At 43.1% G+C, this 26,781-nt stretch overlaps 1 protein-coding gene across 2 annotated transcripts in view; it reads right to left on the bottom strand.

Annotated features, from left to right (window-relative positions):
- Positions 1 to 26,781, bottom strand: part of tmem86a (transmembrane protein 86A) — a 141,352-nt gene that overhangs the window by 36,364 nt on the left and 78,207 nt on the right. Inside the window, exon 3 of one of the 2 annotated variants that reach the window (XR_007934194.1) lies at positions 21,077 to 26,557. Coding sequence is in view for 1 of the 2 variants with exons in the window: in XM_028796046.2 (XP_028651879.1) it covers positions 26,130 to 26,557 (428 nt within the window). In the remaining variant the exon portion in view is untranslated. Of the gene's footprint in view, positions 1 to 15,717; positions 26,558 to 26,781 lie in introns of those variants that run through there. The other variant, XM_028796046.2, reaches the window with a different exon arrangement.

The following is a 26,781-nucleotide window of genomic DNA, read 5'->3' as shown; positions in this document are numbered from 1 at the left end:
GAATTTCACAAATTTACTAACTAGAGTGAAATCAGCCTCACACACCTCCTACCTACCTCAAAGTGCTCACCTGGGGTCCGACACAATGCCTCTTGTACTCACTTTCCCCAACTCCTGTATCCAGAGGTCACCTGTTCCCTGGGATTGTGTTCTTTATTGATGCAGAACAGACATGAGCCATACATATTCCTTTAGGAACGGTGGCGGAAATCAACAGACGAGAGCACTATGGTACATAAAGAGATGTGTGTATTTAACTTGTTTAAAAATGTAATTTCCACCCCAAAATATAAAATGTATAATTCGTTTATACATACTGTGACAGTAGGGGGTGCTGTCACACCTCCAAACCCGCAGACAACACACCCAAACACCAGGTAAAAGTCCCAATATTAAACTTATTATAATAATAATGTGCACAAGAGCACCTCCACCTCCACTATACACAATAATAAATCAATAATAAATAATAATCCACAATAATCAATTCCTCCTCTCCACCCAGCAGCTCTGTCAAACTCCCTCCCAAATCCGGTTCAGTCTGCTGGGTTTCTCACAGTCCTTGACCCGGAAGTGCTTCTGTCCTTCACTTCCGGGTCAGCCCGGAAGTACTTAATTTCTTCCATCCCCGTGACGAGGTAGTACTTCCGGGCTATAATAAAAACAGTTGTACCTCCCTGCAGCGGCCCCCATGGCATCCAGCAGGGCTGTGCAGCCGAACTCCATTGTCCATAATGCCCTGCGGGAATTCGGGGCACCTCTATGCTGCAGGGAGGACTCCCTCTAGCGGCCTGGAGGTGTAGGCCAGGATAAACTGACGGCCATCCCTCACAATATATATATCCAAGCCAGAGAGAAGACAATGGAATGTTCAGTCCTCATTCAGTCTTCAATGGGGGGGTGATGTCGGCTACACAAACTGCAAGGCGAGGAGCAGCATTGGGTCGGCTTGTGTCTTCGTGATCGATCCTCATCAATATAAACCCTCACAAGTTTAAATATTCATTGAATTTATTATGAACCTTGCCAAGTATGGGCAGCTGCCATCAGAGCCGTTTGTGTTATTTTTGGACTCTGCCCAAATAATACACTGTACACCTGCTCTGTAGCAATCATGGCTTCTGACCAAATATCGATCAGCACTTCTGTCCATCTCTCTGGCAGCTGAATTGCACGGCTTTGAAATAAACGTCCCAGATTACAGCGGCACATTTTAAACCGATTACTGCAACTTCCACAAGACAAGCAATCCGGGGTCTCTCCAAACACTCATCAGTAGCAACACACAGAGTGGAAGTGCCTCCATGTCACTTATGGATCAAGTGCCCCTTTACGACCTCTCAGGAGATATTGGGACCCCTGAAAATCTAAATCTAACTATTATACTCACATAATTTCTTCCAATGAAGGCAACACCATGTCATTGTTTTCACTGCTTAACAATATCACACAACCCCCGGATTCTTTACCTTCTCACATTTACTCATCTGATTTTTGCAATTCCCTTATGTCCTTTTTTAATGAAAAAATCCAGAAGATTCACCAGTCTCTCTGTACGGATTCCTCCAGTCCTTCATTTGAATTTCACCCACCAACTCGCTCATTTTCCTCTTTCAGCTTCCTACCTTCTCAGAAATCTCAGATCTCGTCTGTAAGTCTAAGCCATCCATCTGTCAACTGGACCCCGTCCCTACAGTTGTGGTCAAAGCCAACTCTGGTCCCCCTTAGCTCTGTTATAATCCACTCTTCTCTCACTACCGGTGCTGTTCCTTCATCTTTTAAATTTCAATACTGAAAAAACCTAACTAATCTCAGTAATGTTCATCCTATTTCTAATCTACCCTTCATTTCCAAAATTCTAAAAATAGTGGCTATTCAACTTCATTCTCATATATCTCAAAATAATCTGTATGAACAGTTCCAGTCTGGTATTCATCCCCTCCAGAGTACGGAAACAGCACTTATAAAAATGACTAATGACCTCCTTATGGTTTAATTCCTATTCTCATCCTCCTTGATGTGAGTGCGGCCTTTGACACTATTTGTCACACTACTCTCCCTAATAGATTATCATCGATTGCCATTACCCACAATCCACTAGACTGGTTCAGATCCTACCTCTCAGGCCGCACTCAGTTTGTTCAGCTTAAAACTTTCACATCCCAACCCATCGCTGTTACTTCAGGTGGGCTCTGTCCTGGCGCCCCTCCGTTTCATTATTTACCTCCTTGCCCTCCGTAATATGTTTCGTAAATATAACATTAGCTTCCACTGTTATGCTGATGACCCCCAGCTCAACCTCACTAGCAATCCTACTGTTTCCTTTCCACCCTCCTCGCTTATTGATTGCATAGCAGAAATCAAATCCTGGTTTTCTTCAAACTTTCTTAAATTAAATAACAAGTGACAAAACTGAGGTTCTCCTCATTGGTACAAAATCAACTTTATCCAAAACTAATCATTTTTCCTTTGTTGTTGATAATTCCTCTGTCTCTCCTTCCCCACAGGTCCCACACTTTCAGTTCCACATCAATCACATCTCCCAGTCTCCATATTTCCACTTGCGTCACATTAATCGTATTCGCCCCACACCACTGCTATCCTCGTTCATAGCCTTGTCACTTCACGTCTGGATTATTGCAATTCCCTTTTCTTTGGTCTTTCTCATAAATCTCTTTAGAAGCTTCAACTGGTCCAGAATTCAGCTGCCCACCCACATCATCACTAGAACCCCCTCTACTCACCATATCACTCCCGTCTTGCAGCAGCTTCATTGGCTTCCAGTTCAGTTCCTCATTCAATTCAAAATTCTCCTGTTAACTTTTAAGGCTCTCCACAACCTCACCCCTCCATATCTGTCTGACCTCCTCCATGTTGCCATTCCCTCCCGTACCCTTAGATCCTCTTCCTCCATCCACTTGATGTCCATCTTACCACTATGGGGAGCACAGCATTCAGTTGCTCTGCTCCCCAGCTCTGGAACTCACTACCATCTGAGCTTAGAAATATTGAATCATTCTCACTTTTCAAATCTACACTTAAAACTCATTTGTTTAAGACGGCTTTTTCTCTTTGACCAGTAAACCGCGATTCTCTAAAGAATCGCAAATCCAAGAATGGCAATCACTTTCTGTTCCCTCTGATCTTTGGAGGGATGAAAAATCATGGAGGGTGGGAGCGTCCTGGGAAAGTTTTCATTTAATTAAATAAATATATTTGTACTAAAGCTGTTTTGTTTTGGAGCTGTGACTCCTTTGGTTCTGGTGTTTCAGAAGCGCGTTGTAATAATAATACTAATAATACATTTTATTTATACAAGGCGCCTTTCAGAGAACTCAAGGACACCGAACAAACAATAAATAAATAAAAGACACAATTATAAACAACTTAAAACATCAGAAAATCTAAAAATTAAAACCAAACAAAACCACTATAATCAGGAGGAAAAAGAAAAAGCCATTTTAAACAGATGTGTTTTAAGTTTACATTTGAAGGATGAATATGATTTGATATTTCGGAGATCCGCAGGTAATGAATTCCAGAGCTTGGGAGCAGAACGGCTGAAAGCTCTGCTCCCCATGGTGGTTAGACGGGCGGGAGGGACAGTCAGATGGGTGGAGGAAGAGGATCTAAGGTTACGGGATGGAATGGCAACATGAAGAAGGTCAGACAGATATGGAGAGGCGAGGTTATGGATGGCCTTAAATGTTAATAGCAGAATCTTAAAATCAATACGAAACTTGATCGGGAGCCAATGAAGCTGCTGCAAGACCGGAGTAATATGGTGAATAGATGGGGTTCGAGTGATGATACGTGCTGCAGAATTCTGGACTAACTGAAGCTTATGAAGAGATTTATTAGGGAGACCAAAGAGGAGTGAATTGCAGTAGTCCAGCCAAGAAGTAACAAGACTGTGAACAAGAATGGCAGTGGTATGAGGAGTGAGGGAGGGGCGAATACGATTAATATTACGTAGGTGGAAGTAAGCAGGCCGGGTGATGTTATTAATGTGACATTGGAAAGATAGAGTACTGTCAAGGATGACACCCAGACTCTTGACCTGAGATGATGGGGAAACAACAGAGTTATCAATAATAAGAGAAAGATTATTGGTTTTGGATAATGATGATTTTGAACCAATGAGGAGAACCTCAGTTTCGTCACTGTTTAATTTAAGAAAATTCGAAGAAAACCAGGATTTAATTTCAGCAATGCAGTCAATAAGCGAGGGTGGTGGAAAAGAGGAGGTGGGTTTACCAGCAAGGTAGAGCTGGGTAACAGTGAAGCAGCATAACAGTGAAAATGAATGTTATATTTGCGAAACATTTTGCCAAGGGGAAGAAGGTAAATAATAAAAAGAAGAGGCCCCAGGACAGAGCCCTGGGGCACACCAGAAGTAACAGTGGTGGGTTGGGATGTGAAGGTTTTAAGCTGTATGAACTGAGTACGGCCTGAGAGGTAGGATCTAAACCAATCAAGGGGAGTCTGAGTAATGCCAATCAAAGATAATCTATTAAGGAGAGTGGTATGACAAATAGTATCAAGGAGGATGAGAATAGTGATTAGACCAGAGTCAGCAGCCATAAGGAGGTCATTAGTAATTTTAACAAGTGCCGTTTCTGTACTATGAAGAGGGCGATAACCAGACTGGAACTTTTCATATAGATTATTGTGAGATAAATGGGTGTGAAGTTGGATAGCTACTATTTTTTCAAGAATTTTGGAGATAAAGGGCAAGTTAGAAATGGGGCGAAAATGATTGAAATTAGTAGGATCAGCACCAGGTTTTTTTAGTATTGGGGTTATAGCAGCAGTTTTGAAAGATGAGGGAATAATACCAGTAGTGAGAGAAGAGTGAATGATGGCAGAAATAAGAGGGACTAAAGAGGGGAGACAGGCTTTAACCAGAACTGTAGGCAGGAGGTCCAGCTGACAAGTAGATGACTTGGATTTGCAGATGAGATCTGAGATTTCAGAGGAAGTGGGAAGCTGGAAAGAAGAGAAAGAGTGAATAGACGAGTGTAGTTCAGAAGGAATACAGAGAGGATCTGGACCAAGGTGCTGATGTATCTTTTGGATTTTACATTTACATTTACATTTACATTATTTAGCAGACGCTCTTATCCAGAGCGACTTACAACAGTGTTTAGTAGTCTACGACTATTCTTCAGTCTTTAAGGCTAGGATTAAATCTACTGTCATTAAACAAGTTACCGCTGACCAAGTTGTACACAAAACCATCCATATTACTAACCGAGAATGCTAAACCGGATGGACGCAGGGACATCCGGCCATGGGCTGTAGCCGCAAAAAGACGTACTGCGCAGGCGCACCAAGAAATGAGGCTCCGCGAGAGGCGGACGCGACCACAGAAAAAAGGAGTCAAACGCAGGCGACGTACAGCGCCGCACAAAACCCATTGCACACGAAACTAGCACACAAAAAAAAGAAGCCGCTCACGCCCACCTGCAAGACACCTCCCCCCCACCCCCCCCCACAGGCACCGGACGGAACACACACAAAGAGGACAATTCAACAAGCCCCTGGGACACAAAAAAAAGAACCCAAAACCACCCCACCCACCCTACAAGCAACGGACGGGACACACACAAAGAGGAGGATTCAACAAGCCCCTGGCACACAAAAAGAAAGAAGCAGCTCGCACACCACCGATCCCCCCCTCCCGCTCAGACACCGAAAAAGCACACGGCGCCGCACGAATCACAATGCACACGAAACGGGACCCACACAAACAGGAGGATTTAACAAGCTCCTATTCCTCAACCCAAAATCTGCGACGACTTACTTACGGAGATATTTGGAACAGCGGTCTCATTAGACAAAATGCCCCTTTTAACACAACGCACTATATTATGTCCAAAAAAAACCAGGGTTTATCCAATGGCACACGTTTAGTCGTCAACACCATGACACACAATGTTATTCAAGCAACAGTTCTTACAGGATCACATGCTAACAATACTGTTCTCATTCCTAGAATTGACCTTACGAGTTCTGACCTAGAATTACCTTTTACATTGAAACGCAGACGGTTCCCCATTAAACCTGCATTTGCCATGACCATCAACAAATCACAAGGACAAACCATGGACAAGGTTGGCATCTACCTCTCTGAGCCCGTTTTTGGACATGGACAACTTTATGTTGCCTTCTCACGTGTTCGACGTTCATTTGACGTTAAAGTTAAAGTTATAAATGCTCCATGCCAAGGAAGACTCATTCAAGGACAGGACTCCATCTTTACTACTAATGTTGTGTACAAAGAAATATTCCACTAAACCATTACTCTGTGCCAAACACTGTATTTTTGGCTTTCTATGTGCATCATCCACACCTCCACACTATTCTATATCTAATTCATACATCTCACTCTTTGTCATGCCCCAACGCCAGGGGTTGGCGAGCGAAGCGAGCAGGGGGCGGAGCCCCCTAGTGCTAGAAGAAAATAGTAAGTTGTTAGTACAAAAATTTTTTTTTTTTTGAGAAAAAGGGTAGAAAAAAAGTATGGGGACTTTAGTCCAAGTGCTGTTGAAAGAAGTGTGTCTTCAGATGACGTTTGAAGACAGTGAGGGTCTCCGCTGTTCGTACAGCAAGAGGAAGTTCGTTCCACCACTGAGGAGCCAACACTGCAAAGAGTCTTGATGCATGTCGTCCTCTTCTTTTAAGTAAGGGTGGTTCGAGACGAGCAGTGCTTGATGTTCTGAGAGAGCGAGAAGTGACACGCTGCTTAACCAGTGCTGATATGTAAGGTGGTGCAGTGAAGTTCTCTCATTGAAAAAAGACATAAGAGAATTACAGAAAGCAGTTGAGTAAAGGTGAGATGGTAAAGAGTCTGGAGGTTGTGTAACATTATTAAGTAAAGAAAACAAAGTCTTGGTGTTACCTGTATTACGAGTAATTAACTGAGCGTAATAATTAGATTTGGTTTGGGCTATACAATCCTCGTAATAGAGAAGATGATTTTTATAAATCTCTTTGTGGATAAAGACTCCAGATTTTTTAAACAACCTTTCAAGTTGCCTGCCCTTAGCTTTCAGAAGCCGAAGTTCAGGTGTAAACCAAGGGGCAGAAAAAGAAAAAGAAACAGATCGGGTTTTTAGTGGAGCCAGAGAATTAAGAATACAATTAAGACAAGTGTTATAATAGGAGACCAGTTCTATGGGAGTGGATAAATTATAAAAGTCCATTTAGGAATCAATTCTAGGAGACAGCAAATTCAAGTTAATATTCTTAATGTTACGAAAGGCTATGAGACGTGGAAGCTTAGGAACAGAAAAGGTAAGTTTGGCATTGAATGAAAGGAGAAAATGGTCAGTTATAGTGAGCTCATCTGCTGTAAGATCAAAAAGAACAACACCAGAGCAGCAGATCAGGTCCAAGATATGTCCTTTATGAGTAGGAACATCAGTGTGCTGCTGGTATCCAAAACTCCAGGCAAGATAAAAAGTCTCTAGTGAGAGGGATATTGATATTGTCCAGATGTATATTAAAATCCCCCAGCAGAATTATATTTGGAGTAATTACAGATAAATGGGTAAGGAAGGTAGCAAGATCGTTCAAAAAATTGTTGTTTGACTTAGGAGGACGGTAGACAGTTGCAATGATGGTAGGAACTGGCCCAGACAGTTGACACACAGTCGATTCAAAAGAGCTAACAGCAGGAGCAGACAATGGCAGGACTTTCCACTTCTCGCGATAAATTATCGTGACACCTCCTCCACGGCCGGAGGCACGGGGTTGACAAGTGTAAACAAACCCTGGGGGGGGTGCATTCATTAAGTTGTGAAAAGTCTTGAGGTTGCTGCCAAGTCTCAGTTAAACAGAGAAAGTCAAAGTTACGGTCAATGAGGAGATCCTGAATGAGATGTCCCTTGCTCGTGAGTGAGCGGATGTTCAGTAGACCAAAGCTGACAATGTTGCTGTCGCATTTGACAGTGGTGTTAGTCGACCGAGCTAAACTGGCCAACACGCTATGGTCAGTGTTCCTATCTGTGTTATGTGGAGGGTGCCGAAAATCAGACCAAAAAGAGTTAATTCCTTTCAAGACGTCCGTTCGGAATCTCCGGCGGGACCCACGGTGGATGTATCTTCGACGAGGGAGAAGTATGACGTCCGGGTCGAAATACAGCACCGACAGCAGAGGCACAGACTGGAGAAGACGCAGTCGAAGAAGCTCAGCAGCTGGGTACTGGAGGAGGCCAGTCGCAGGTTGGATAACGAGCGACAAAAGACTCCAGACAAACATTAACCAGGCGAATATCCTACCAGTCCACATTGTAGGCAAGGAGGCCACAGGCAGCTCAGACGTCCAGAGAATAAGCCGGTAAGTTTCAAACAAAACGGAGGTTAGGCTGAAGCTAAATGCATACACAGCATATACAGCCACGCAGAGATGTCAGCAAAATGGCACATAGTCTAGTTACCGGCGAGCAGCGGCGACCAGTCCCGCCAGCGTTCACTCAAACCGGAAGTTTAGTTCCATTCATGACAACATTCAACAAGTTGTAGGTGCCTTTGGTCATTGTTTTTACCCATGAGGTCTCGTTTTTGTTTTTCTATGGCTGTGTTGTTAGCTAGAAGTTGTTTGCTGTTAGGAATCATAATTAAACTTACTTTTAACACTGAATTACCTTAATATGATTCAAATAAGCCACACTGACAGCTGCCACACTGAGTGCTGGCACAATGGATTAGAGCACACTGACTGGTGGCACTATGTAGTGGAGTAGCTGCTGGTACTGTGGAGTGGAGAACACTGACTGCTGGCACTGTCAGTAGTCACCACTACCTCAAGTTTAAATATGTCACCATGGCAACTTGTTGGCGTGCACGCTTTACCTCAAGTTTAGTTTACAGGCTGTGTTGTGTAGTTTGGGCGCCACCTACTGACTCTGGGAAGCCACTGGGTTTGACTCCTGGGCCGTCGAGGTGCTGTGCGTTTGTGGTTTCGGCACCACTTAGTTCCCTGATGGTGATGGTGGTGGATTCGTATGCTGAAGTGACCATGGCGGCGGATCCAGGCTTGGAGATCTACATTACTAAACGAAGGTTGTATATGCGGTGGTGTGAGTGTTCACACTTGGGCAGCAGTTGTATTGTGTACGGCTTGCTTCTGGCCTCTGGCATCCGTGCCTATATACAACCTGGCATGCACGCTATACCTCAAGTTTAGTTTACAGGTTGTGTTGTGTTCTTTGGGCGCCACCTACTGACTCTGGGAAGCCGCTGGGTTTGACTCGAGGGCGCTGAGGCGCTGTGCGAGTGCACGTGCGCTTTTGGCACGGGTTGCATCTGGCATCCGTGCATATATACAACCTTTGTTTAGTAATGTAGATTGCAATTGCTCTGTCTGATTTTAACTTTTGTATTTTACTTTTGTTTATAATCTGTGTTTTGTCTATTGTTCGGTGTCCTTGAGTGTTTAGAAAGGTGCCTGCAAATAAATAAAATGTATTATTATTAATTGTGGTGTACATTTCAGTGTAAATGGATATGTTTGCCTTTTTTGCCCATCAGTCAACACTCAATAACCCACAATGACAAAGTGAAATCACACAATGGCAGAAAGGTTTACAAATTGATTAACATAGATAGATAGATAGATAGATAGATAGATAGATAGATAGATAGATAGATAGATAGATAGATAGATAGATATGAAAGGCACTATATAATAGATAGATAGATAGATAGATAGATAGATAGATAGATAGATAGATAGATAGATAGATAGATAGATAGATAGATAGATAGATAGATAGATATGAAAGGCACTATATAATAGATAGATAGATAGATAGATAGATAGATAGATAGATAGATAGATAGATAGATAGATAGATAGATAGATAGATAGATATGAAAGGCACTATATAATAGATAGATAGATAGATAGATAGATAGATAGATAGATAGATAGATAGATAGATAGATAGATAGATACTTTATTAATCCCAAGGGGAAATTCACATACTCTGGCAGCAGCATACTGATAAAGAACAATATTAAATTATTAAATTAAAGAGTGATAACAATGCAGGTATACAGACAGACAATAACTTTATATAATGTTAACGTTTACTCCCCCGGGTGGAATTGAAGAGTCGCATAGTGTGGGGGAGGAACGATCTCCTCAATCTGTCAGTGGAGCAGGACGGTGACAGCAGTCTGTCACTGAAGCTGCTCCTCTGTCTGGAGATGATCCTGTTCAGTGGATGCTGTGGATTCTCCATGATTGACAGGAGTCTGCTCAGTGCCCTTCGCTCTGCCACAGATGTTAAACTGTCCAGCTCCATGCCTACAATAGAGCCTGCCTTCCTCACCAGTTTGTCCAGGCGTGAGGCGTCCTTCTTCTTAATGCTGCCTCCCCAGCACACCACTGCGTAGAAGAGGGCGCTCGACACAACCGTCAGATAGAACATCTGCAGCATCTTATTGCAGATGTTGAAGGACGCCAGCCTTCTAAGGAAGTATAGTCGGCTATACTTATACTATATAAAAGTCACAAAACTGAAATCTCTCATTCCGTTACATACTCAGACCCTTTGCAGTGGCACTCTAAACTCTGCTCTGCTCTACTCTGCTCCAAACTCTTGCTTGAATGCTCCTTGATTGGAATCCAAGTGTGACAAATGGAACTGTTGGACGTCATTTGGAAAGGAACCCGTGTACCTGTGTATAGAAGGTTCCACAAGTCACACTACATCTTAATACAATACAACCAAGCCATGAAGTCCAAGGAACTCTCTGTAGACCATAAAATTGTGGTGAGGGCAAGGGGATCAAACCATTTCTGAAGCTTTGAGCACTCCCAGGAGCGCAGTGTGGTCTCAATAATTGTGAAAGGGAAGAAATTTGGATCCACCAGGACATTTCTTAGTGTTGGCCATCTGGCTAAACTGAACAACTAGGCAAGAAAGGCCTTAGTTTTGGAGGTGACCAAGAACCCAATGGTCACTCTAACAGAGCATCAGAAGTCCTCAAATAAGATAGGAGAACCTGTTGAAAAGGATGACCATCTCAGCAGCAGTTTATGGTGGAGTGACTAGGCAGAAGAAAACTCTTGAGTAAAACACATATGACAGTATAAAGAGCTTTGAGACCACCAGGGAAAAGATTCTCTGGTCTGAAGTGACAAAAACGGAACTCTTTCAGCAGAACTCTAAGCAATAACCAAAAGTCATTTTCAATGCAATAAGTGCTTTAATAACCTCCAACCCACCGTCAGTGGCAGTGGTAAAGTATCCTCAGTTGGTTGTGATATTTTCTTGAATTTCTTTGTTAATACAATATCGGCTACCCTTGCTCATTTATGTTCCAGGGGTGCACTGTAGTAGCTACTCCAGCAGGTACCCCTACCTTAAAAAAAACTTTTACCCTATTTCTCTTTCTCACATATGTTAAGATGTCTCAGATCTGAAACCTTCCACATATCCATCACACCCTGTTCCTCCTTGGCTCCTGAAAGTGGTATTTGACAGTGTAGGTTCTTCTATTCCGTCAATTTTAAGTAGTTCCCTTACACCCAGACAAGTAAAACCAACAATCCATCCATCCATTTTCCAATCTGCTATATCCTAACTACAGCGTCACGGGGGTCTGCTGGAGCCAATCCCATTCTAGCACAGGGTGCAAGGCAGGAAACAAATGTCCGGGCAGTGCGCCAATCCACCGCAAGACACACCCACACGCACACACACACAGACACAAACACACCAAGCACACACTAGAGACAATTTAGAATCGCCAATGCACCTAACCTGCATGTCTTTGGACTGTGGGAGGAAACCAGAGCACCCAGAAGAAACTCACGCAGACATGGGGAGAACGTGCAAACTCCCCCCTTAGTAATAATAATAAAAAAATTGTATTTATATAGCATCTTTCCCATGCTCAAGGCACTTAAGACAACCACCTTTCCCATACACTGATTAATTTTTTTGAACCCAGCTTTTCCACAGAGCCAGATAGATAGGCTGAAACTGCTGCTGGGAGCATCAAGGATATCTGATGAAGGAACCAACTTTCATCCATCCATCCATCCATCCATCCTTTATCCAACCCGCTATATCCTAACTACAGGGTCACGGGGGTCTGCTGGAGCCAATCCCAGCCAGCACAGGACACAAGGCAGGAAACAAACCCCAGGTAGGGCGTCAGCCCACCGCAGGACACACACACACCAAGCACACACTAGGGACAATTTAGAATCATCAATGCACCTAACCTGCATGTCTTTGGACTGTGGGAGGAAACCCACGCAGACACGGGGAGAACATGCAAACTCTACGCAGGGAGGACCCGGGAAGCGAACTCAGGTCTTCTAACTGCGAGGTAGCAGCGACCAACTTTCAGATGTTCAAAATTTTGGATAACTTAAAAGAAAAAAAGCAATCAATCCTCTCAATATCCATCCATTTTCAGAAATGCTTTTCTAAGCTCTAACAATCTATCCAGCCAGTAACCCACCCAACCTTCCTTAAAAACCACTTGCTTTCCTTACGTGATGTGGAAACATGGAGGTGTTTGCTCGCCAACTGGGCTCATTGAGGTACCAACTCTGTAGGATGGCACACCCACACTGTGGCAATTCTAGAAAAACTCATCAGCTCTTTGAAAGTGGCTGTCAACCTACAATTCTCGAAAAATGGCCTCAAATGTATTATTTAGTTCCATCCACTAGATGGCAGCAAAGACCACAAGAGTAACTGAGTCCCACACACTTCAGGCATCTATATATAAGTTAATATATGTATGTTGTGGTGAGTGGCTGGGGGTGGTACCCAGCCGGGACGCCCAGGAGGACCGGAGCAGGTCTTACGCCTCCTCCAGACCACGAGGGGGCGACCGTCCTGGTGGTTTTGGGGACCACAGGAACTGAGCTTGGAAGCTCAACTCTATAGGGGCCCATGGTCACCGCCAGGGGTCGCCCCAATGCCTGGAGAGCCCTGGCCCTCAGCACTTCTGCCACACCCGGAAGTGCTGAGGGAAAGAAGACCAGGAACACCCGGAGTGCTTCCGGGTACGCAGCCGGTACTTCCGCCACACTGGGGAGTGCCGGCGAAAGCTAATCAGGAGGCACCTGGAGCACATCCGGGTGATTATAAAAGGGGCCATCTCCCTCCATTCGATGGCTGGAGTCGGGAGGACGAGAGGAGTGGAGGCGGACCTGAGAGAGAGAGAATTATTGAGAAGGCCTGGACTTTGGGGGAGTTTTGGGGTTGTGTGTGTCACTATTGTAAATATTAGCTATGTATAATAATAATGTTGAGTGAACCATCGCTGTCCGCCTGTCTGTGTCCGGGCCAGCTTCCACAATGTATGTATGTTCCAGCATCACGTCCGAATGGTTGGAGCGATTTTCATGAAACTTGGTACACGTTTCTCATTGGTCGAGTAAAAATACTGTAATAATAATTCTTTGCATTTATATAGCGCTTTTCTCACTACTCAAAGCGCGCAGCAATTGCAGGTTAAGGGCCTCGCTCTAGGGCCCAACAGAGCAGAGTCCCTATTGGCATTTACGGGATTCGAACCGGCAACCTTCCGATTTCCAGTGCAGTCCCTATCCTCAGAGCCACCACTCTGCTCAACCCTAACCCCACCCCCTTCTGGGTATTGATCTTATGGTCTTGTATGCAAGTTACCATCCACTTGACACTCGGAATGACCACCAGAGGGCGAACTGGAGGTGACTGCCAGCATTCTGTATGTTTGAGCGCCACCACCATGCCCGCCTGTTGCTTTTGAAATGAAATAGAGTTGGCGATTTCCGAGCATCAACTGGATGATAACATATATATACAAGACCGCAAGACAAGGACATTAGTGAGTCTTCATTGTTTGTTAATTATTTTTATTTTTAAAGTTGTGTTTTTTTTTTTAATTATATTTTTCTCAAACTATTAAAAAAAAAACCAAACTGTATTTTCCTCCCGGGCAACGCTGGGCATTTCAGCTAGTTACCAATAAATCTTCATAAAAAAAAAAACAAATCTTTTAATTTACACTCAACCTCTCGAGTCTTGACTGGCACAGCTTGGGAACCCCGGGTTTAAAATCCCCAACGTGTTACCGTCTTCATGGAGTTTGTGTGTTTTGAGTGGGAATTTTCGTTTCACTCCTCGCAAAGCACAGGGCTGAATGGGTGCGGGTGAGTAGCCAAGTATGCCCAGCAATGGACTATGGAGTCTTGGGATTTGAACTTTGACCCGCTCACTACTCATGTGGGGATTTGCTCACTATGGACGAAGACTTCAGACAAGACAGCAGGTGTGGTCATATAGAAGCTTTGTTTTCTCATCATCACAGTGAGCAGAGTTTCAGAAAAGCAGGCAATCAATATTACTTGACAGCGTCAGGGCTCTTCTGAACCCCGTCTGTTGGGTGGGGCAAAGTTTTTATACCCCTAGAATGCGTGATTTAATATCATTATGAAATGCAACAGTCGACACTTATTATACACAATCCTTGAGCCCCTTCAACGCCCCTTGTGCAACTTGATTTCTTGGCCCCTTTGTTATGGCGTTCAGATGTAAGCTAAGGGAAAACGTGATAAGGCAGACTCATGTGTGGAATGCTTAGACCTTGAGTCCTTTGGACAAATATTTTTCTGTTTGCTCAGCAAAGCATGTTTTTACAAAATGTAAAGCTTCCTTCTGCTTAACTTCTCAGACATGGATAAGTACAAGGGAACGAAGAGAACATTCATCTTCCACATCAGCACTGAGGTTTGTTCACGACTCACACTACATATTCAGCCCTTTCTTTGGCTTCATAGGTGCACTTACAACACTCCATGCCCCACCCCCCCATATGAAATAAAACAAATCCAACCAGTTTTTAACTTGAGAGAAGCCTTTTAATTTCCCATTTACACTTTCAGCTCAAGATATTGAAGAGAACAGTGTTTCCATTATAAAAAAAACAGGCCACGGTCATCCAAATACCAAATTAAAAGAAGTCAGAGTCACAGGTCAGCATGCAAGCCCAAACACAAGTAAGCTTCTGGAAATTTTGTACCTTTTAACGGCCTCTGTGACCTCCAGAAATGCTTGGGGGAACCTCTGAGGGGTCCCCTGTAACTGAAGAGGAGAAGTATGACAGGGCGCTCCCTTAAATGACAACCCGTGGAAACAATGGACACAGTGTCCAGTTCCCAGCAGGGATTTTGGTGACATCTTCTTGGCAAGTCCCAGACTTGGTCTCAAATGTCCAAAGCCACCGACTGAGTCAGTAGACTCCAGCTGCAGACCTCCAGAGCCCCACACCCTTGAGGAGGTTGTCGCTTTCTGTTATACGTCACTGATAATGCCTCGTTACACTGTGGTTAAGAATACAGTTGAGAGGAATGTTATCTGACTCACGTCAAGTAAACCAAGTGACAAAGACCTGCAATCCAATAGGCTGTCCAGCAGAGCTACTGAACCAATCGTAGAGCTGTGGAGGTCTGCAGCTAGACCCATCTTGACTGAGTACCTTTTTCTAGTCAGATGGCAGCTTTTCGTTTCCCTAAGTATTGTTGCCCCCCCCCCCCCTTATTTATCCCTTCTGTCAATGTGTGGTGGGCCCACTGGCCTAAAGTGGTATGCTTTTCCGGAGCTTTCCAGTTTCAGACCCATGGGACCACCTGACAGCTAACATTTTAACATTGGCTAATCTGAAACACCAAAAAAAGGAAAAAAGAAGCCCCTGGGGTGGAGGTTCAAATTTTGCATTGCGTTTGCATTATAATTCACATTCTCAGCACTCTTGCTACAGCAACAACAATAAACAGTGATCATTTATAAAATTACAGTCATAAAAGAAGAGTCATATGCATGAATCACCATGATAGGACACCATTCGGGTCGGGTCTCACCCAACATGTCTGCAATTGGAGCCTCTCTTGAAGGACCAGCCCAGTCTGTCGTTGATACAACTCAGGCACAGCACAAAATGCCGAATGCAGAAGGCTCAAATTCTACTGCTCTACAATCATTTATACTGAAAAAGATAATACCATTCCATTTTTGATTATAATAAGATCATAATTTGTAACAACATCTGCTTTGGGAAATTGCCATTGTAACACTTAAAGTGGTTTAAAAAAAACATCACCCACTGGTATGTGCCAATGGGCACAAAGCTACATCATTTAATGACCCTCTTAGACCCCTTTGGCCATGTTGCACCCTGTTAAATTGCACTCTCCGTTGCGCCCTTTGCAGGGTGGCAGCTTTGGTTGAGGCTCGTCTCAGAATACTTGGGCCTTTTGAGGAAGAGTTCACTTCAACATTCCCAGCATGCAATGCATCAGCCCTGGCACATGTTGTGGGGGCAGGAATGTATGCCTGAAATAGGGTCTTCTGAGAACTAAAAATATACTCGCATACGGTATGTGTTGGTTATGGCATTGTTTTTTAGACAACACTTTCTTGATGCTGCATTGGATTGGCACTCCAGCCACTGTATAAAAAAAAAAAAAAAACTTACAATGATTCAGTGTGGTGCTGAGGTGTCACCCGCTGCACTCGGGTCTCAATCTGGGTGGTTCGTTGTGTGGTGGGTGCGACAATGTGTTATCAGCGCATGCTCCGCACCTTCTCTCTAACCTCTGCATTATGCTCTTATGGGCTATAATGGAGGACCCCCCCCCCCACCCCGACCATGACAGGTGATGCAGAGGTTTGTGTTAATTTTACCCAATGCAGTGTTTTATTACATAACTAGACAAAGAGCCCGTTTCGACAACATAAGATGAAATGGGCACAAGTGCAATAGTAGTAAGTATAAGCACCACAAACCTGATATAGGTGCATTGAATGAATGCGTAATTAGATCTGGAGCTGTAGTTGAAATCACCTTTCAGGCCTCTAGAGCTTTAATCGAAGTCGCCTTTCTCTTTGAATTTTTGCGGCCGTATATCCACCGCCTGCCGCGATGTAGGTCTCGTAAGGTTTTTCGGGCAGCTGCGCAGGAGGCGACTGCGCATTCGGCTTCGGACATGCACAGAATGCGACGTGCGCAGAAGGCGACTGCGCATTCCGTACCACAAACCTAATATAGGTGTATTGAATGAATGCGGAATTAGGTCTGGAGCTGTAGTCGAAATCGCCTTTCAGGCCTCTGGAGCTTTAATCGAAGTCGCCTTTCTCTTTCAATTTTCGCGGCCATAATCGCCTTTCTCTTTGAATTTTCACGGCCGTAAATCCGCCGCCTGCCGCGATGTCGGTCTCGTAAGATTTTTCGGGCAGCTGCGCAGAAGGCAACTGCGCATTCGGCTTTGGACGGACGTGAGTGAGTGAATTAGTGAGTGAGTGAGGAGACTGGCAAATTATGTATTAAGATTGTGACCAATGAGAATGTCTTTCCATGAAAAAGAACATGTGATTGGTTATTAATTTGTTCACAGGTGATCGAAGTTTGATGGCAAAACACGGAAAGGGCAAGGGTGATCCTTTGTCATTGCCCTCTCCATCTGAGCCATCAGCTTTGGACAAAAGGATTTTTTGGAAAACTTTCACTTACTACTTTGTCAGCAGTTACGAAACTACAATAACCACCAACAACCACTAACTTATACCAAAACTGACACGTTGGCATAGTACATCCAATTCATACCGTGTCATTGATACAAGAACATTGGGAAAATACCGTAGAAAATAATCAACGTTCTTTTGACACGTGATTAATGTTAAAGCTCTGATTTACACCAAAAGTGATACAACCACACAGCGTTGGCCGTTCACATCGTTCTGTAGTTAAAACACTACCAGCAGGAGTAAAAACAGACATCTCATAATCTTGTAGTAGTTTCTGTGATATGTTTACGCATCATTTTCAAAAGCTGTTTTGCAATATTTTCCTCGACATTCGTGTATCAACAGAAGTTTCGCAATTGTCAAACAATTGTGGTCATTTCTTAATGTTTTGTGCACCAAAATAATTTTCAGAACATTCAAAGAATTGTTTACAGTAACTTCTCAGTGTCTGTGAATCAGCAGATCTTATTTTCAAACAGACTTTTGGAATATTTTCCTCAATTTTCGTGTGCCAACAGAACTTTCAGAACTTTTCAAACAATCTTTTGCGATATTTTTCTCAAAATGTGTATATCAAAAGAATTGTTAGTTAGTAATATTCATGTATCAACAGAACTGATGTAATATTCAAACAATCTTTTCTCAATGTTCATGCATGAGTAGAACTTTGATCATTTTCAAAGAAGCGTTGGCGATATTTTCCTCAATATATGTTGTCATGCACGCGCGTCGGAGGACCTCCTTGCAGGCTTATTCAAGGTATGTAATAACCCGCTGTGATGAGATAGGGCGCTGCCGCTAACACTCCACAGTGCCGAGAAGCTGTCATGTGACATCAACTGACTCAACCGCCCCTTCTGTTTCAGCTACCATTAAAACCCGGGCGTCTAAGAAGGAGGCGTCATTTACTGGCTCGAGCAACCTTCTTGACATTGCTCCGCTAACAGCATGACTTGGGCATCCAGCCCAACAACGTTGTCTTAAAGCATTACGGGATGCACGCCAAGGAGCGTTTTCTTTTGTTTTTGCTTTTGTCTCCGGACAATAAACGGGATGACCCCAAAGTTGTGTTGTGGTCATTCCTGCACTCGTGTATCAACAGAACTTTTACAATTTTCAGACAACAGATGGTTGGTAATGTTTGTGTATCAACTGTAGTTTTCAAACATGGACCTTTTCTAAAAGTTCATGTGCCAACAGAAAAGCATCGACTGTCCCAAAACGTTACACGATTGAGATAAAAAAACTACCAAAAAATTGTGATGTACAGCAAAACAACTAATAACAGCCCTACGTCTCCCACAAGAAAAAACGGAAAACATTGTTAAAGCGGACAAAACGCTGCTAACTTCCCCTTAATACAACTCTTTAATCTAGAATTCAAACTACCTTGTGTCAATGATTTAACAAAATTAAAAAGAAAAACTACAAATAGGAGAACATTAATGACATTTGTTCATATTGAAGATAATGTGTCCCTGCTGTAGTTGAAAGATTTGAAAGACTTAAAGTGGACTTTATTTTAATAAACATTGAAACTCTTCTTGTGGATCTGTCTGTAAAGGCTCACACATACTCACCCAGAGCTAGGTGTGTTCCATTTTGTTCAATATGACTTTGTTATAACTTGTTTATAATAGTATAAAGTATTGTAAATTCCATTCACGTCTTTATCATCAATAATCAATCCTCTGATATTTATTTCTTTTAAATTTTACATTCATAGAAAAAATGTGCTCTATAAAGAGACATTTCAATTCTTTATTCGGGCTAAAGGTATAATTCTTTGAAAAGGAAATATGTATAACCGCATATTTGTACCTACTGAAAGATGTGTCACACATTTGCGTATTGGGGACAGCTTAAAGACTCTGGTGGTGGTAATGTAGTGCCTCTCACGGGCAAAGTGGGGAGGGTATGTGGGGGGTGGGAATTGGATGCTCCATATTAATATCCATGGTTTTGGAATGGACTGTCCAACATCATCACATAGGTGTGATGGTCAGGTGTCCATAAACTTTTGGCCATATAGTATATGGGAACATATACTGTACATCTATATAATGTGTATATACTGTCACACATGTGTGCCTTGGGGGCAACTTAAAGCAGGGGTTCTCAGTCACGGTCCTGGGGGGCCGCAATGGCTGCAGGATTTTGCTCCAACCCAGTTGCTTATTAAGAAATCCGTTATTGCTCAAGTAACACTTCTGCTTCACTTTAGTTGTCTCGCCTCTTTAGGATTTGGAACCCTTATTGCTTATTTTAGTCTTAAACAGCTGTATTTTAATGGTTCCTAATTAGCAATAACATGCAAATGACAAAAGAGAGCAGCATTTTTCCATTTAGCTTGTTACCATTTACACCTCTGTGTGTGTATTTATCAGGCACTATTGAGTTTAATTAAATACTTGGAAGAAAAGTGAAGAGAAAAAAGTGAAGGACTGAGAATTACTCCTCCATTTTAGCACTTCAAAATCATTTGGATGATATTAGAACATTAGAACACTCTAGACGAGAACAGGCCATTCAGCCCAACAAAGCTCGCCAGTCCTATCCACTTATTTCTTCCAAGAAAACATCAAGTCGAGTTTTGACAGACTCTAACGTCTTACTGTCTACCACACTACTTGGTCGCTTATTCCAAGTTTCTTTCGTTCTTTGTGTAAAGAAAAACTTCCTAATGTTTGAGCGAAATTTACCCTTAACAAGTTTCCAACTGTGTCCCCGTGTTCTTGATGAACTCATTTTAAAGTCACCGTCTCGATCCACTGGACTAATTCACTTCATCATTTTAAACACTTCAATCATGTCACCTCTTAATCTTCTTTTGCTTAAACTGTAAAGGCTCAGCTCTTTTAATCTTTCCTCATAATTCAACCCCTGTAGCCCTGGAATCAGCCTAGTCGCTCTGCTCTGGACCTTCTCTAGTGCTGCTATGTCCTTTTTGTAGCCTGGAGACCAAAACTGCACACAGTACTCAAGTTGAGGCCTCACCAGTGCATTACAAATGTTGAGCAGAACCTCCTTGGACTTGTACTCCACACATCAAGGCGCTATATAACCTGTGAGCCTTCTTAATGGCTTCTGAACACTGTCGGGAAGTCGATAGCTTAGAGTCCACTATGACTCCTAAATCCTTCTCATAAGGTGTACTCTCGATTTTCCGACCGCCCATTGTGTATTCAAACCTAACATTTTTATTTCCAATGTGTCATACTTTACATTTACTGACATTAAATTTCATCTGCCACAAATCTGCCCAAGCCTGTATGCTATCCAAGTCCTTTTGTAATGATATACCAGATTCCAAATTATCTGCTAATCCACCTATCTTGGTATCATCTGCAAACTTAACCAGCTTGTTACTTATATTCCTATCTAAATCATTTATAGATATTAAAAATAGCAGCGGCCCTAGCACTGACCCCTGCTGGTCACCACTCTTAACATCAGCCAGTTCTGATGAGGTTCCTCGCACCATCACCCTCTGCTTCCTGTGTCCTGAGCCAATTCTGCACCCATCTACAAACATCACCCTGAACTCCCACTTCTTTTAATTTGATGCCCAACCTCTCATGTGGCACCTTATCAAATGCTTTCTGAAAGTCCAGATAAATAGTATCATCTGCTCCACTTTGATCGTATCCTTTTGTTGCCCCTTTTCTGAACCCATGCTGACTGCTTAGAATAACTCCTGTCCTTGCCAGGTGTTGCTCGATCTTATCCTTAATAATTCCTTCCATTAATTTTCCTGTGATGCCCGTTAAGCTTACTGGCCTATAGTTGCTTGGATCTGCCCTGTCACCCTTTTTATATAATGGGATGATATTTGCCATTTTCCAGTCCTTCAGAATCTCTCCAGTGCGCAGTGACTTCCTAAAAATATGCGTCAAGGGTTTATATATGTACTCACTAGCCTCCTTAAGAACACGAGGATAAATATTATCTGGTCCTGGTGATTTGTTCTTAGAAAGGGGAAGAGAATTCAGGATGTGAGAATTACCAGACATAGCAGAGTTAAAGCACTAACAAGCCATCAAATTAAATTATTGGTAAGAATTGCTTTCTAATTAAACAACCGGGTTAGAACAAACACATGGAGCCACCGCGGCCCTTCAGGACTGTGACTGAGGACCCCTGGCTTAAAGCCTCTGGTGGTGGTAATTCCTTGCCCATCCACACGGAGGCGCCGTATTCTAACACCTCTTCTCTTCCTCCCTCTACAGACCAGAAGACTTACAACCCAACAACCTCTGATGTCACTTCCGGTGTCCGACCCCCATCCCTAGGGACACACCTCTTCCTGCCTGGCCCGTACTTAACTGGAAGTGTCACCATTTTAGTCAGCCTGATCTCAGACTTGTGTCCTTAGTGACGTTTCTTTTGCTGAAAAGCTACACCTTTTTTTGGGGCCTTTATAATATTCGGAGTTGCTGTGTCGCCACACTATTTGTCTTGCCCTCTTTTACAGGTTTTTTTTTTTTTTATCTAAGGGGACATTTTAATGGATGAGAGCCTGTTATGACATGATGCTTTCACCTACTATTAAGACATTTCCATCCTTTTTCCATATCATGGTAAAAAACAGACGTAGAAAGAGGTATTATGTGTGACGCAACGTATGGGGAGGGTCTTATAGGAGGAAAAGCTCTGTACAAAAAGTAAAAATAAATGTCCAGCTTAAAAAAATGATAACTAAACAAAATAAATTTAATTTACAGAAGACCCTGGCAATAATAATGAGAGGGCTTAGAATTAATAAAAGAATAATAAATTAGTTTAGATCCCTTATCTTGCACAACAGAAACGAGGCAAAGTGAAGGCATGAAGTTGTGCTAAATACACTGATGCACAAACAAACACATTTTAAATATACAGACAGATAACATTTTGACAACAAGAGACCTCCATTTTAGTAACACAACCTAAAATGCAAGCAGATCCCATGTATATACAGTAATACGATTGCAATATGCCCTTTGGTCCCAATGATGCGCCAGTTACCTTTCATATATTGGTAGTTTGATGCTAAGACAATCGCCTTCCCATTCATTGATTCGTTTTTGTGAACTGAGAGCGATTCCACAATTGTGTTGCATGGAGCAAGAGCCTAGGTAGGATGAAAGTGGGGCAAGCCAGGGAATAATTGCTCCAGGGGGTAAAGCAAATGTGTGCACGCAATCAATTTAAAGATGTATTAAGGCAAGTAGTTGGCAAAGTTCTCCATTTACGAGGCGATCTGTGTCCCTACCCTCCTTTATGGTCATGAGATTTGCATAATCACCGAAAGAATGGGATGGTGGGTACAGGCGGGTGAAATGAGCTTTCCATGAGGGTGGCTGGGCTGTCCTTTAGAGGTAGGGTGACAAGCGCAGACATCGGGGAAGAGGGTTGGAATGGGACCTTCCGCATCGGGAGAAGCCGATTGAGCTGGTTCGGGCATCTGATGCGGATGCCTCCCAGTGGAGGTTTTAGGGACATGACCAGCTGGGAGGAGACCATGAGGAAGACCCAGAGCTTGCTGGGGGGATTATATCTCCTCCAGATGGCCTGGCAGGGGTGGATTAATCATTAAGTAAAATAAGCACATGTGTAGGGCATCAAGGGAAGGGGGGCACCACAGAAATTTTCCATTGTTGGATTTACTATGGGCCATATGGTGCAAAACCGCAAATGGAGCAGCTGAACCTGGTTCCACAAAAAGGGGCTCCCACATTAAATGAAAAAAATTCTTACATATACAGTATACATATATCTCTATATATAATCTTCATTTGGATCTTGATCTTTGTTTGTCCATGAATGAATTAGAAGAAGAAGCACTAGATGGCAGTAGAGAGACAGCTCAAACATAGGCATTGCATTAAGAATCTCCTCCAGGCTTATACTACTGAAGACTGTAGTACTCCAGTCACACCTCAAAACACAGACATTCAAACTAAACAAATTGTTGTGCTTTAAATTAACTAATCTTTTTATATAATCTTCATTTGGATCTTGATCTTTGTTTGTCCGCGAATTCCACGCATGCGTAGACCACCTTCCAGTTTAGTACGTTGTTGTTAGTCACGGATGTCAACAATGTGCCGGAATAATGAAAGGGGTGGTGGACAGTGTTACGCTAGTTAGCTCCTGAGGCCTGGTTAGAGAATGAGATTGCCAAAGATAAAAGGTACGTGCCTACGTAACATATGAATGAAAGAAAGACAGTGGGTAAAATGAATGACAGTGGGTAAAATAATACACAACCACCATCAACAATAATCTTACTAGAAAATGGCTCCACTAAATCACTTCCAACTCCTGCAGATGACGTCATTTCCGGCCAACTCAGATGACGTCACTTCAAGCCCTGGCATAATAACGTCACTTCCTGGCCAACTCAGATGATGTCACTTCCGGTCCCGCCATAATGACATAATTTCCGGTTCACACTAACTTCCTGCCACGTCATTTCCTTCAGCCATTTTTCTGTATAAAAACGATCCTCACACCAATGTTAGATCGAATGTTTGTTGTTTTTCCAATTTACTTTGACCAAATCTGATTCACGAGATTATATGGGGCTAATCCCCAAAACTTTCCAACGTGTTATTTGAATTAATTTATCACAGTATATTATATATGTTAAATATTACGGACTACTAAAATGTCAGAAGTCTTCATTCTCTATACTGTCACACACACAACCCACGAGAGCACTTCACTGACTCTGGTCAGGTAGGAAACACGGGAAATGGTAAGACTGAAACACAGTCGATAACCACCAGTTTCACTTTAGAATGGAGGAAGAAAACATGGGCAAACCGTGACATCACTTCCACCCCACCTCCAAACGTTTGGCCCCTTTCAGTCTGGGCCTTATTTACAAAGAGCATCAACCATGAAGTCAGCATGCAGTTTGGACCCTGCTACCAACGAGGACAGACCTTATCGCTAAAGACACCTTCATGTTATTAGACCCTCAGTCTTTCTATTTTTTATTAGTTCTTTCATCCTTGCAATTCAATGAGGTTACTGTTTTGGGCACCCCAACTCTTTTCATGTATTGTCCTACCTGTCTTTTTACAGTGGCGTAGTTGGCAGAATTTCCCTGTGCATGATAACCAACCAGGCAGATCTAAGAACCCTTGTACAACAAACTCAGTGTTCAGGTCACCATGCAGCAAACTAACTTAATGGAGGCAGAGACAAAAAGAAGTAAGGGCAGTTACCAACTGTGCTTCACTCTTATTCTTCAAATTTCCTGCCTGACCAGAGGAAGCAAAGTTCTATCATATATTCATTAAGACTTAAATTTCTTACAATTTCTCTAAATAGCACCTTGAAGGGTTCAAAAAACTTTCCAGTACTGTGCATAAAAAGGTGGTCAACCACTACAAAAGAAAATCTCTGGATCTCGATTCTTCACCTACTACCCTATAATCTGCGAATGCCCAGATTTCCCGACAAACTCACCCACAGTGATCGGCACTTCTAACAGCCTGGGAGACCCTACATTGATTCTCAAATTCGCCGATCGTCTTGTCTGCATTCACACTTTTCCCACATAAGGTGTGTCTAAATGAATTTTTTAGGGTCTGCTAGCATTAGGGAAATGGGCCCACACTGTAGATCTTCCCAAAAGGTGATCAGCACTTGTACTTTAAGCTCTATTTCCCATATTGCTTGTTTTAAATTGCACAGTGCCCATGCAGTGTACACTGTAGATCACTTCATATCTATGTATTTTATCAAAGTTACTGTGTTTTATTCTTGTTTATTTTTTTTTAACGGGGTCGACTCTGAAAGGTGTTATATTAATTAACGTCTAGTTGCCTTTCAAGCCCAAAGATTATGTTGGGGGAAGTGGGTGAGCCATCCCAGCCAGTCTTACATTTACATGATGTCCCCCCCCAGAGCTCTGTCACCAATCTTCTAGAGGGGATCCCCTGCCTCCCCTTCAATGCCAGCACTTCACAGGTTGCACGTTTTGCACTTTGTCCATACTACAGTACGTATGAAAAGCCAAATTAGCGCATCACAGCACAGAACTGACAAGCCGCCCCAACAGAAGCGTAGTTAAGTACACTGAACGCACACAGCATTTTCCCTGGAAAAGAGCAATTATGGAATATGGAAATTAAGCTTCAGTACGATAATAAATACCAGCAATGGGGGGCAGGGTGGGGAATTAGTCGAGGTAAAAGGCAACATGATCCATCAAGATGAGGAGATGGAAATGACGGAAATCAGGAGGTTAAAGTGAACCCACTGCCAAACCAAGTTAAGAACCTGACATTTCCATGATTTGTGGTTAAGCAAGTTACCTCAGCAAGATGGCTGACATTACAGAAAGAAAAGAAAGGCCTGAGGGTGGCAGCAGATGGGCACTAAAGCCTCTGAAGCACCTTGAAATGGTTAATGGATTGCCAACATTCCACATACAGTTGCCTTAAATGACGTTGCCCTTCCCCCTTGTTATAAGAGGGGCTGAACAATTTTGGAATGAACAGTGACTGAAGTAGGAGTTGCGGCAGTTGCAGGGTCCACAAGTTCAACATGGCAGCCCCTCAGGTCTGCACTGGAAACCCACCTGGCCGGTCAAGCAATCTTCTTTTTGTGGTCCTCATCTTGGCACTCCACAGCAGACAATGCAATCAGCATCTGGGCCGCATAATACGTGGCCATAATAATGGCCCGAGAATGGGGCACTGGAAAACAGAACTTGTTGACGGCAATTGTGAGATCCGACACCATAAACAACATGGCGCCCAAACAGGCTGAAAGTTTGGTCCAAGTCCACAGGTCGTTGGCCAGCTGGACCCCTGCAATGGCCCGCCAGCCCATAAAAGCAATGATGCCAATGTAGACGGCAACCAGGTAGGTGAGCGGTCCAGCCAGGTAAGAGTAGAGCAAGGCATAGGAGACACCAGACACCATGATGATGACCAGCCCCACCGGCAGGTTCAGGGGCTTCATCCCAAAAGCTGAGGAGTACAGGATATGAGTGATGGCAAACATCAGCAGACCTGCAACAAGGAAACAGAAACGGGTCAAATACTTCTTAGAAGGAGATTTTCCCCATTAACTTAATACCAGTGGCTTTAGTGTCTAAGGGAATGGACCACACCCTTTGAGGATGCCAGTTCAAACCAAGAGCCTGACTCACCATCACCTCTGTGCCAATTGTAAAAGAAATAAATGGCATTGTATGATTTGTTGAGATGGCACTTACCATACCATTTTACTGATT

Source organism: Erpetoichthys calabaricus, chromosome 2, assembly GCF_900747795.2.
Source record: "Erpetoichthys calabaricus chromosome 2, fErpCal1.3, whole genome shotgun sequence".
Classification (NCBI taxonomy): Eukaryota; Metazoa; Chordata; class Cladistia; order Polypteriformes; family Polypteridae; genus Erpetoichthys; species Erpetoichthys calabaricus.
Note: the sequence above shows the minus strand (reverse complement) of the source record. Positions and strands in the feature narration are given on the sequence as shown.